The sequence below is a fragment of the Camellia sinensis genome, chromosome 5, assembly GCF_055761805.1.
Source record: "Camellia sinensis isolate YWXY chromosome 5, ASM5576180v1, whole genome shotgun sequence".
In the NCBI taxonomy this organism is placed as follows: Eukaryota; Viridiplantae; Streptophyta; class Magnoliopsida; order Ericales; family Theaceae; genus Camellia; species Camellia sinensis.
The window spans coordinates 168052842-168065398 of NC_138965.1; the positions used below are offsets into that span (position 1 = coordinate 168052842).

At 32.9% G+C, this 12557-nt stretch overlaps 1 protein-coding gene and 1 long non-coding RNA gene across 2 annotated transcripts; one reads left to right on the forward strand and one right to left on the reverse strand.

Moving 5' to 3' along the window:
* Positions 1–2026: 2026 nt before the first annotated feature.
* On the reverse strand, positions 2027–10621 carry LOC114271285 (RNA-binding protein-like protein). The gene is made up of 3 exons (XM_028212910.2): positions 10215–10621; positions 4086–4392; positions 2027–2880 (listed from the first exon to the last, which is right to left on the reverse strand). The coding sequence occupies exons 1-3, from the start codon at positions 10390–10392 to the stop codon at positions 2244–2246; spliced, it is 1122 nt and encodes a 373-aa protein (XP_028068711.2). The 5' UTR covers positions 10393–10621; the 3' UTR covers positions 2027–2243.
* LOC145790975 (uncharacterized) lies at positions 4222–10439 on the forward strand. Its single transcript, XR_014330477.1, has 2 exons — positions 4222–8006; positions 8990–10439. It is a non-coding gene; the product is annotated as an uncharacterized LOC145790975 (long non-coding RNA).
* Positions 10622–12557: the final 1936 nt, after the last annotated feature.

Below are 12557 nucleotides of genomic sequence, written 5' to 3' on the forward strand. Positions count from 1 at the left end.
TAAATCTCTTCCTAAATCCTCCAACCATACACAGGATTAATAAATCACCGACTAACCAAATAGAAAAGGATGACATCAACATAAAAAATATTGAAAATACCAAAATTACCATTCTATTTCTCATTCTTCCCTTATTATTTCCCATTAAATAACCTGCATATATACACCTATATATATGAATTTTAGTTAGAAATATTAATATACGATTTATATTTATTTCATGCACAGACTACAACAATTTAATTTCTAACATATAAATATTTTATTTGCAAAAACTTGGGACAAAGAATCCAGACCAATAACATATTTGAGTAAATTACAGGCTCTTTAAAATATAGGAAGAAAAAAATATTATATTAATTTTTTTGTTAGTAAAGTTAAAAAAAAAATTAAAATTGATATAAATGGTGTGAAAAAAAAATTAAAGTATATATTTCATTTTAAAATATATGATAATATTATTTTTTCCTCCATATAATTAAAAAATTAGAAATACATATAACGAACACCCCTAGACCATTACCAAGCATCACCTCAACAAGTTTGGGGATGCTGCTGCGCCAGGTGTGCAGCAGCATCTATTATGCCCAGAAATAAGCCTATTTTAGGGCTCATTTTGATAATTCGAACCGTTCACATTTTAGAATACATCAAGTAGAGTATACCTGTAAAAAATCAAGTTAATTGGATATCGTTTACCTATTCATCCACCCATATTTGTATTCATTTTAATACTTTAAATCACAATTATTATTTATTTTTGTAGATAGAAATATAAGTGGATGAATGTGTAAATGATATTTGATTAACTTAATTTTTTATAGACGTGTTCTACTTGATATATTCTAAAATGTGAACGATTCGGATTATCAAAATAGACCAAAAAATGGGCCCATTTCTGCAGCGCAGTAGCGTCCCCAAATCCCACTTTTCAACTACATGAACTAAAATTATAGATTGAGCAAGTGAAGCAATGAACCCCACCCTGCCTCCGTTGTTTATCACCATCATTATTTCTGTAGATAAAAAATTGGTCACTGAAAAATACAAAAGGATGTTTTGAAAAGATTGTTAAAAGTTAATTTTTTAATTTTTTTTAATTTTTTATGTAAAAATTAATATAACTTAAAATGAGTTAAAAATTGACTTTTGACTTTTTATTCATGTTTCCAAATTGACTCAAGCAATAGCTCCTATGTACTGAAATATCATGTATAATAATATTATAAAATAATTCAAATTAGTCAAATTACACAACAATATTTAAGTATACTAATATATATTTTTTCAATAAAATTAAAGGCAACAAGATTGTCATTTCCAATCAATCAAATAGAGAGAAGAAACCGTGTTAAAAATAAATAAATAAAAAATAGAGAAAAGACAAAATAATTGTACTTGAAAAACAAAAAATCTTTATAAGCAATTAAGAATCTCGTGTTTTAAAAGAAATTTGCTTTTCATTTAATATATTGCATGTTTTTCTACTTAAAAAAAAAAATTCCATACTTCAAAAGAAATCTATTTTTCTTTCTTTGTTTTTATAAACTATTTACATATAAAATTTATATTAAAAAATCAAAAAAGTGATGCTATAAATAAAAAACATAAAAATGGATGGTTTATTTTAAAATGAAAAGTCCGCTTTAAATTACATCATTTTATCCAAAAAAATATGTATATATAATTTTTAATTTCAATTTCAATTTCAATTTCTATTTTTATTTTTATACCATTCTTAAAAACAACATAATATTATAATATTTATTATGTCAATAAAAATACACTCACCACATTTTTACATCATGTTTTATTTATTATCAAATGTCACATACACAATAATTAATTGTTATAATGATTATCCGTACATGTCTCACTCATATCTATATATTCATATTCATATTTAACCATTAATAGTCCTACGTGCTAATTAAAATAGTATAAAATTATTTTTTTTTAAACAGCTTTTTTTTTTTTGTTGTTGATAAAATCTATTTTTTTGAACAATTTTAAAGATGTCAAGTTATGAAAACCTCTCAAAAAATTTATATAATACTTACATAATTCTATTATAAAAAATAAATAAAAAAAACGAAGTAAGTTGAACCCACTACTTTAAGCATAGCTTCGCCCATGGTGAGAAGTCCTCTCTAAGCTGTTCACAAGTCTACATATCATATATCTAAACTAAAGACACACACAACTATTTGAACCAAAATTCTCTTCCCAGTCACCACCGACAGCTAATATGCATCGCCGATCCGATCTCGCCCCATACCACCACGCCGCTCATCTCGTCCCTGTTCCATGTACATATCCCGACGATAGTCCTTAGATGGTGCTGGCCCACCACCCCTAATTGGAGACCGGCTCCTGTCTCTCACATCATGTGCCCATCGGCCACGAGGCGGAGGCAATGGCGGCGGTGGCAGTGGTGGAGATGGTGGGCGCCTTTCAAATCCTTTTCTCTCGTTGAAGAAGTTATCCCTTCCACCGCGGTCCTTGTTTCCCCAATCCATTGGCGGCATTGGTCTATCAAACTTGCTCCTCTCTCTATAATCTTCTTCAGGGTAGTCCAATCGATCTCTGCGCATTTGGTGATCAGTAAACCTGCCTCCATCATACCGTGGATGTGGAGGACCACCAGCCCCAAATTCTCTTGGACCGTCTCTGGCCCAACCACGAGGAGAGGATCTATAGCCATTCATAGACCTGCCCGAAGGACGATCCAACGGAGGACCAGGGAATCGGCGTGGGGGACCATGAGGAGGGGGTGGACCAGGATATCCCCTCCGTGGTGGTGGACTTCCTCCAGGTGCATAACGAGACTTGTTGCAATTGTTACAATACTCACGCCTCGCAAAGTTCAAGTTGTTGCATCTGAGGCATGGTAAAGAGAATGAGATATTGAAGGAAGATATGCGACTAGATGAGGTATATAACAAAAATGCCAAATAGAAAAGAGACAGCAGCATCAATTCAAACTCTCCAAAGTATAATCAAAATACTATTACCATGTAAAACTAACCTCTTAAAAGTGCAAAGAAAAACACAACTAATCTTCAAAAAGGACAATCACACACACAACACACCCCATCAGCCAAAGATCAAGTCTGAAGATCCCAAATCTAGAAATCACCTTGATTCATGACTGATTACATCACAATAATTGTGGGCATAGGGTCGGTTTCCAATAAGCAACGAAATAAATAACTATATTTGTGTTCCTTCATGGTTACATAACATTACCTTTTGTTCTCACCGACATCATCTAGACCTGTTTTTTCTCTTTAAGAGAAGAACAAGTCTACCGTCTCTTATAATACCCTCAAAGTTGTTCTCACCAACATCATCTAGACCTGTTTTTTCTCTTTAAGAGAAGAACAATTCTACCGTCTCTTATAATACCCTCAAAGTTCTAAGTAAACTACTCATGTTGACAGAACCCAAACAAATTGCAAACACATAATCACATAAATGGAAACTGGAAGATAAGTGCACACAGCACCCATAGATTATAGTCTGCTAACATACTGTACTCCTCACTCTACATACAAATTTCCACCAGAATCCTAAGATTTATTAATAACTTGAAATCAAAATACTTACAGTCCAATACTAGTCAATTACTGATGGGCAATCAAGGATGTTCACAAGGGCAGAACTGAACATAAGTGGCAGTTTTACAGAATCAAGCTTGCCTCCTAAACACGTCTACACAAGTGTGTTTGTGCTTAAGCACAAGGTTCTATTGGCAACATCTATCTATATCAACACATGCCTCCAAACTCCCTACCAAAATAGATGAGCTCATTGTTCTACAAAGTATCAAGTTCTCCAAGCGATCACAGCTGTACTGCATTAAACTACGAGATGGTAGTATCAGGGATATGCAGTCCTATCTTCACTTAGCAAAAGGCGTAAGAATAAACTCCAATATACCAATTTAAATAATCAAAGGCAGAAATGGCAAACCAATTCAAGAACATTGAAATACAGGGCAAAGATAACCACGCAAAAGCACATTAGATTGCCTAATTGTACAAACATAAATGAATGAATGAAAATAGAAGTATGCTACTTACAAGGGATCTGGGCATATCCAATCTCCTTCTCTTGGCCGTACATTAGGATTATTTCTGGGCATTCCTTCTCCTCTAAATGCCCCAGGACCAAATCCAGGGCCATCAAATCCTCTATTCATAAACCTGCCACCACCTCCTCTCCCACGACCATAAGGGGGTGAATAGTCTCGATATCTACCAGGAGATCTCATACTGCCGTACCCGCGATTGCGTGGTGGCCCACCTGGATGATCAAAATCAGGACTGTAGCGGTGATCTGCATTCCTGCGGCGCACAGGAGAACCAGAACCTGCACGAATTCTATACCCTGAAAAAAACCCAGTGATGTCCAAAGATAAGCAAACCCCTAGGCAAATCAGGAAAAAAAAACTATTAAGCATAAGGTCCATACGATATCCAATGGTACAAGACCCATGAATATGCCAATGACAAATTCAACTAAGTCCGCAAAAACAGAGTTACCATCATCCATGGTGTCTCGTCACGAGATACAAAAACAACACACTAAAATTGAAGACAGTATGAAGCTCACCCAATGAAACAGCCCTTACCATCACTCTTCAAGCTTCTAGATCAAGTTGCCAGAAATTATAACCGAAGGTATGAGCAAGTTAAACCATCGTTGTCCATACTTACCACATGACGAATGATCAAAATTCTCAAAACCCAACAGCCCTAAATTTGAGAGCCATGTCCATCTATCTTGTGAAGCATAATACGTTTAAAATTTACTTTTTTGCTTAAAGACATGAAAGTTCAACCCAATAATTACTGGATTCTGGAGCAACAAAACCAAAACCTAACGAGGCACCTTGGTTATTATCAACAACTTCACTCATATCTGCTACCTGCAGAACTTTACGGCGCATAGATCCCTAACAAATAAGAACGTATTACCAACATCAAGAATCCAGCAAATTTCATCCCAAAACTTCAGTTGAGAAGTGCCTGCCGATCATCAGAGCAGCAAAACAAAAGGACCAAAGCCCACAGTAACAAACAACCGACAAACCAACTGAATTGTTAATATTTGAAAACTCACACCTACCAATTTATCCACTTCACTTGGAAACAACCTCAGCCTTTTGCAAGAAGAGATACAAGTGAACATCCCAAAAGTTGCCCTTAGACTAGCATAAATAAACAACTCCACATAAGCCATACCGAGAACAAAACCACATTAATGGAATAGTTGGCAAATTCATAACATCAAAACCCCCCGCAAATTTATTCCTCAATCCTTGTTAATGTTCTGTTAGTGAAGATCCCACTTAACTAGGAAACATTGCAAATATTCATCTGAAAGTATATATATCTGTAGTGATGTTTATTAATTCACCACCAATTGAACAAAAAAATACAAAAACCCACTGAGAAACGAGTAAAAGACATGCAAGAACATGGGTTACAAGTTCCCAATCTTCCATGTGCCCATACTAGAAATATTTTTTACCACCCAATTATACCCTATTTAACCCATCCTAAGAAAATATAAAAAATTGAAGGAAAATACAACCCCAAAAAACCAATCACCCTTGTATTAACACCTTGAAACCAAAAATCACCACACAAACACCTGTCAGTCATTGAGATCTAACAATGGCATCTCCACACATTAATGAAACTGACAGACCAAAAATCAAGCATTACTATCTTCAACAGCGAAGTGTCCTCTGCCATGCAAATTCCAGCTTCTGTTGAAGCGCATCCTGTAGCACTGGCACTATACTGAAATTTCCAACTAACAAGAGTCAATTCAGTGTAGGCATGCCTTACTTTAATACAACTATGAATTATGCCATCATACCATTACACTTATCCAGCAATTACCCATTAAAAGATGGCACATGTCCCAACACTTTTCCAGCGACCATCTCAAATTTCAAAGCAAGTTCCTCATAACATGTCCCTGATGGCAGGCAGCCAAATTAAAAGCCCACATGCAACTTGAAGCCTATACCAAAGTCCCTATTTCCAGAACATTTCCAAATAAAAAACCCCAACTATAGCCTGCAGTGAAATGATAGGTACACACTAATTTCAAGAGATATTGCACCACATCACTACATACATGATGCACAAATATCCATCGATGATATTTTCCACAAAAAAAATTTACCACTCAAAACCCAAAAATATTTCCCCCAAACCATTTCAAATACCAGCACTCACACTGACATGCCTTCCTCAAGACCCAAGTTCTTGCACCAGGCAACATTCAAAGCTGTAAAACACAATAGCAAATTTCATTCACAATTTAACACTCCATAAGCGGCAGTAGAACCACATGCTCAACAATCGACATGCAACACATAGTAAAGGGGTGTACAAAACCATGTGCAACATAAATCATTAGATGTTACAGATATACTAAATAATGGGAATACAAATCTGTCACTAAGAAGCACGACTAAAGAAATTCACATTCTAACTTTATATATATATATATATATATATTAAAATAAAATAAAAAATAAAAACTAAGGTAAAAATCACAAACACCACTGACATTTGATGAAAATACACTAACATCCTGACATTTTCAATATATCAATGAGACCCCTTGACATTTGAATGTATCACCAACACCCCTGACATTTAGCAAAAATACACGGACACCCCTTCACATTTGGCAAAAAGATCATAGACACCTTATCATTTGTATAATTTAACATCATATATATTTATTTAAATTACATTTTTATAGTATTATTATCCTGCATTGCATACATCACAATATTTTTTTAAAATAACTTATACAAATAAATAAACTCATTTAAATTACACATATATTCATTTAAATTACATTTTCATAGCACGATAAGGCTAAAATTATTCTTTTACATTGCAAACGTCACACCATACTTTTAAAATCATTTTATATGCACGTACACATAGAAATATTATCACATACACACAGATATACATAAATAATTTAATTAATATTATCACATATATTTATTTAAGTTAAAGAAGGTGTCTATGATCTTTTCATCAAATTTAACTAAATGTCAAGGGATGTCCATGATTCTTCTTCTAAATGTCAGGTGTGTTTGTGATATATTAAAAATATCAGGGGATGTCCATGAGTTTTCTTCAAACGTTAGGGGGTGTTTGTGATTTTTACCCAAAAATCTATTTTTCTAAAGGTCATGTAAAGGGGTAAGGTAAGGTCTCAAATTCAATACCATAGCTAAGCAATTAAATTCCATATAAAACACAACATAACCACAAATCACAAACAGTTACCAAAAAGAATGTGACCAATCAAGTATTCATCAAATTTAAAAGGTTTAGTTTTGTTTCACATTGTGATCAAAGGTGAACTGTTGAAAAAAGTAGATCCACCACAAATAATGACATACAATCACTTCCAGGCTAGAAGAAATGCACTACCCAATTTTCTACAATCATTTGTGATGAAGAAAACAATTTGATGTAATAGCACATTCAAAATGATGGACTTGCAGAAGCCCATTGCATAATTCTGTCACAATAGCATGAGCCCCCCATTGTAAACATTATGTCACCCCTAGCATGAGCCCATTGCCCTATTCTCAAGCAATCATTGACTTGATAAATTATTGACCATATAATGACCATTCCAAAAATATTTTCTACCAATTCCCTCAACAAAAGTAAAATGAGAGGAAACAAAGCTCTAAGAAAACCACGTTTAATGCTAAGTCACATAATTTGCTGGACAGGAAGCAAAATTGAAGAGAGATGTGTAGATTATTTGCTAGTAAATTCACATTAAGTTTGAGGATTCAAATTTTAAAGTCATGAATTTTGTTATGATGATGAATCGCATCAAACTCAACTTTCCAAACTAATAGCAGCCATTGTGGTTGCACGCTACGCTGCCCTCCCATTTCTACCCATGTATTTGTATACAATTCTTCTTGACTCCCATTACTTGTTTGCATCATAGTTGTCAAATCGGGATTCGTAGCGTGAATCGAAATGGTCTCGTACCGAATCGCGAATTGAATCGAATCATGAATCGTAAAGATTCGGTCACTTTTTCTAAATCACTTAAAAACATATATCTACAAATTTAGATGTTAAATGTATCTTATGAATATAAAATATTTAGACTTAAATCAACAAAAATGTTATTTTGAATGATAATCACGTAATTTAATAAGTAAGAAATTGACAAAGGCTCCTATGTAAAATCACCATCTTACCCTTTTTTCTTTTTTTTTTATAGATTTTTTTATCAACCATTCTTAATAAAGGTGATAACCAAATAGAAACTATTAATTTCTAAAGTAACAATAGTTAACAACGATATTGATATTTGGACAATAAGCATATATACTTTTTTAAGTAAGAGTGAGCAAATAATAAGAAAGAATTATTTGGGATATTTTATTTTAAAGCCTAAAACATTTTAACTGGTATAACTGACCTCACACATGTAGTATTCAATTTAATAAAATAGTAATAAATAATTCATAGTGTAACTCTAATCTTAAACATCTTTAGAAGATATATTACAATTTTTTGAAGGGGACAAAAATGAGAAGAAAGGTTAAAAATATGTTAGGTCTGACTGAATCTGATTGGATCCTATAAAAAATTTCATGATCACTAAAACAATAACAAATCATATATATATGTTGGTTATTTTGATATTAACTACTATTAGAAGTTGTATTATGTCATTTTCACTAAAAAGATGGAAAAAAAATGAGTCGAAAATATGTCGAACACAATAATTTCAAAAATTGCATGAATCGTAAAAAGTGAATCGAATCGTGAATCGATTGTGAATCGTGCGATTCACTAAAGATTCACTTCTAAAATATATTCACTCACAGATTCGTATCGATTTTGCAAAAATTGCGTATCGAATCGTGAATCGAATCACGAATCGTAAGATTCTGATAACAGAGGTTTGCATATATAAGCATCACATGTTGTTACATATGTTGACAACAGTCCATAAGTATACACGGGATACATGGCTACTACATATACACAATAGCTAGGTAGAATAAATAAACACATAGATGCTACAAGCACTCCGAACTCCAAAAAAAACTTTAAAAATTGCATCATTAGGCTCTTGCACACCTCATACTTTGAGTTGGATTAAAACATGGAGTTACCCTCGAAATACATAACTACATGAGCCAAACACAATAAATCACAAAAAATGGGCATCTAGACTTGCAGAATTATTTTCCCCCATGCTTTGGAGAAAATGACAAAACTACCATCTATTACATGTTCTATAGACCAACAGTTTCTATGGACCAACAGTTCAGCTAGATTTTATGTCACATCAATCAGTCTTCCAATATTGTGCCCCTGTTTGGTTTTGATTAAAATAGCCACGTTTTGGCTATTTCAAAAAAAAAGAAAAAAGAAAAAAGAAGCTCGTTTGGCAATTGACAACAGTGTTGAAGAAAGGAACAAAAAAAGGAAAGAACTTTCCCACTAATAAAGAAGCAGATTTTTTAGCATTTGCCAAAATGCATCACCCTTTTTTAAAAACTATTTTTTCCTCAAAAAGCAAGAAAGCTACTAAAAAAAGTTTGCCAAACCCCCTCCTAAATATGGTTGTCCCGAAGGTCAAAATTCATGGCAATCAGTAAAATGAGTTTATAATGCATAGCAAGGAACCATGAGAGGAATGAAACATTTATAAATGTATGTCTTGGCGTGCATACAGAAAAAGTGCCTTCAAAGGTTCAACCCTTTAAACAAAACCAATTTTGAGGAGAAATATACATGAACAAGGGACGCATCCAATTCCAACACAGCTTGAAACAAGACACCCAACTCCACATTCACCTTAGGAAAATCAAGAAAGCTGAAATAAGAACATGACTATTTCCAAACTCCTCTACACATCACACACCATACCTACATATCTATTTGCTTGCGATTTTGTATCAATAGTAGGTGTTTACACACACATATATGTATATAAATATATGAGCTACAACGAATCTACCAATCTCGGATTCATGTTACCCTAGAATTATGGATATAGGGTTTACCAAAATGCTAAGAAGCTAAACACACACAGATACGGAAACGATTCAGAAGCAGAGATGAGTTAGGGAAAAGATAATAATAATACATATATAAGATGTAGAAGCAAAGACAGACCAGGGTTATCGGAGAATCGATCGGAGCGAGAATACGGAGGCGGATCCCGACGAACCTCGCCGGGCTCGTAATCGCTACCACCACCAGCTCCGCCGCCGCCGCTGTCCGACGGCCGTACCACCAGGCTGCTCAATAGAGGCTGATGCGGCGTCGTCTGATCCTTCTCTCTCGTCCCCATTCTCTCTCTCTCTCTCTCTCTCTCTTGTCTCCCGTAGTTTCGAGTATACAAAAATGTCGAATGTGTAAACCCTAATAACTGGGTTGTGGTTGGGCGTAAATGTTTATTTCACTTTGCGCACTCCAAAGGTCGTTAATTTTACCAGTTAATGACGGTATGTTATAGGCGAAACGAACACGGAATAGTAAAAATTTTACTGTCATTAGTACCATTTTTTTCAAAATTTCAACTTGTATGGTTGCAGTTTTCAGAAAATTTTTATTTTTTTATTTTTTATATTTTAATATTTTCAAAGATTTTTTTTAATTTTTTCAACATTTTTTTAAAAAATTTTAAACACACCTAATATAAATATACTTAAAAAATATAATAATTGTGAAAAAAATATTTTAAAAATCACTAAATGCCAAAAAATATTAAAAAAATACAAAATTTTAATATACTTTTGTATATTTATTAATTGAGAAAATTATTTATAAGTCCTATTAAGGAGACTTATGCTACATATGGTCTTATTAAAAAACTTAGCCTGCGTTTGGTTGTATTTTGTAAATGTGATTTGAGAGTATGAGTTGTATTTTGAGTTTGTGAGTTGTAGAATTATGATTTGAGTGTAGAAAATTTGTTTGGTTATGGTTTTTAAATAGAGTGTTGAATTGTGTTTTGAAGATGTATTTTGAATTAAGTTTTGAAAGTTTGATGTGACATGTGAAAGGTGAAAATTTGTTTGGTGATGTGTTTTGAAAATAATTTTCAAAACTTAATTCAACCAATAATTTATCATCAAACACACAACTCATATATCGATATCCATATTTTTTATCAACAATAATAACCAAACTATTTTTAAAATACTGAAATTAAAAATTGATTTTTTTTATCAATTATTTTTTTTAGTAATTTTTTTGAATAATTGTTGTTTCGAAATAATTTTTTCATTTTAAAATAAACCGATGTCAATCTTTTTCTGCCAATTAATTTTTCTATTGATATCCATATTTTTTATCAACAATAATAACCAAACTATTTTTAAAATACTGACATTAAAAATACCATTTTTTTGTCAATTAATTTTTTTTCAAATCTTTTTTTTGAATAATTTTTTTTTCAAATAATTTTATCATTTTAAAATAAACCTATGTAAATTATTTTGTGTCAATTAATTTTTCTATCAATTTATTTTTTACGCCTGTACAAACATCTTATAAAATACGTTTTTAATTTTTTTCTAAAATAATTGATAGAAAATCTGAATAAAATCTCACCTTTCTGAACCTTTTGAACCTTACCTTTCTATAAAATAATTGATGCCAGTTCATCTTCAGAGAGGAGGACAACCGGCCGGTCATCCCCAAGGTCTACCGCCCGGTCATCCCCAAGGTCTACCGCTCGGTCATCCCCAAGGTTTGATACACAGATGAGGTTTACGTGAAACAGAGACGATGGAAGAGAAGGACATGGAAGCTTTTCAGAAACGTTGAAAGTGGAGATACAAGCTGCCAAACGGATTTTCAAAATCTAATTTGAATTAACACGCTGAATCAACTTTTGAACATCCTATCCAAACGTGAAACGGGAGTTCACGTGTAGAATCACGTTTTGAATTCACAACCAAACACAGCCTTATATTCTCATAAGTCCTGTGAAAAGTTTGTTGACACATTTACCCTCAATATTAGTTGTTAATATCATAAATAATAATAAAACCATATATAGAAAATTGAATGTTACCATAGATCATATCTATATAAACGTAGCGTAACGTGACACCTACATAAACGTAATGTGACATATTTACATAAACGTAACGTAACATGACACCTACATAAACGTAACGTGACACCTATGATCTATGATAACATTCAATTTCCTATATAAAAAATTGAATGTTATCATAGATCATATCTACATAAACGTAACGTAACGTGACACCTACATAAACGTAACGTGACACCTATGATCTATAGGAAATTGAATGTTATCATAGATCATATCTACATAAACGTAACGTGACACCAATATAAGCCAGCAACATTTTCACATTCAATTTAAAAAAATAAAAAACTCATTAAGTTTGCAAAACGTAACGTGACACGTTACGTTACGTTTATATAGGTGTTACGTTACGTTCATGTAGGTGTCACGTTACGTTACGTTTATATAGG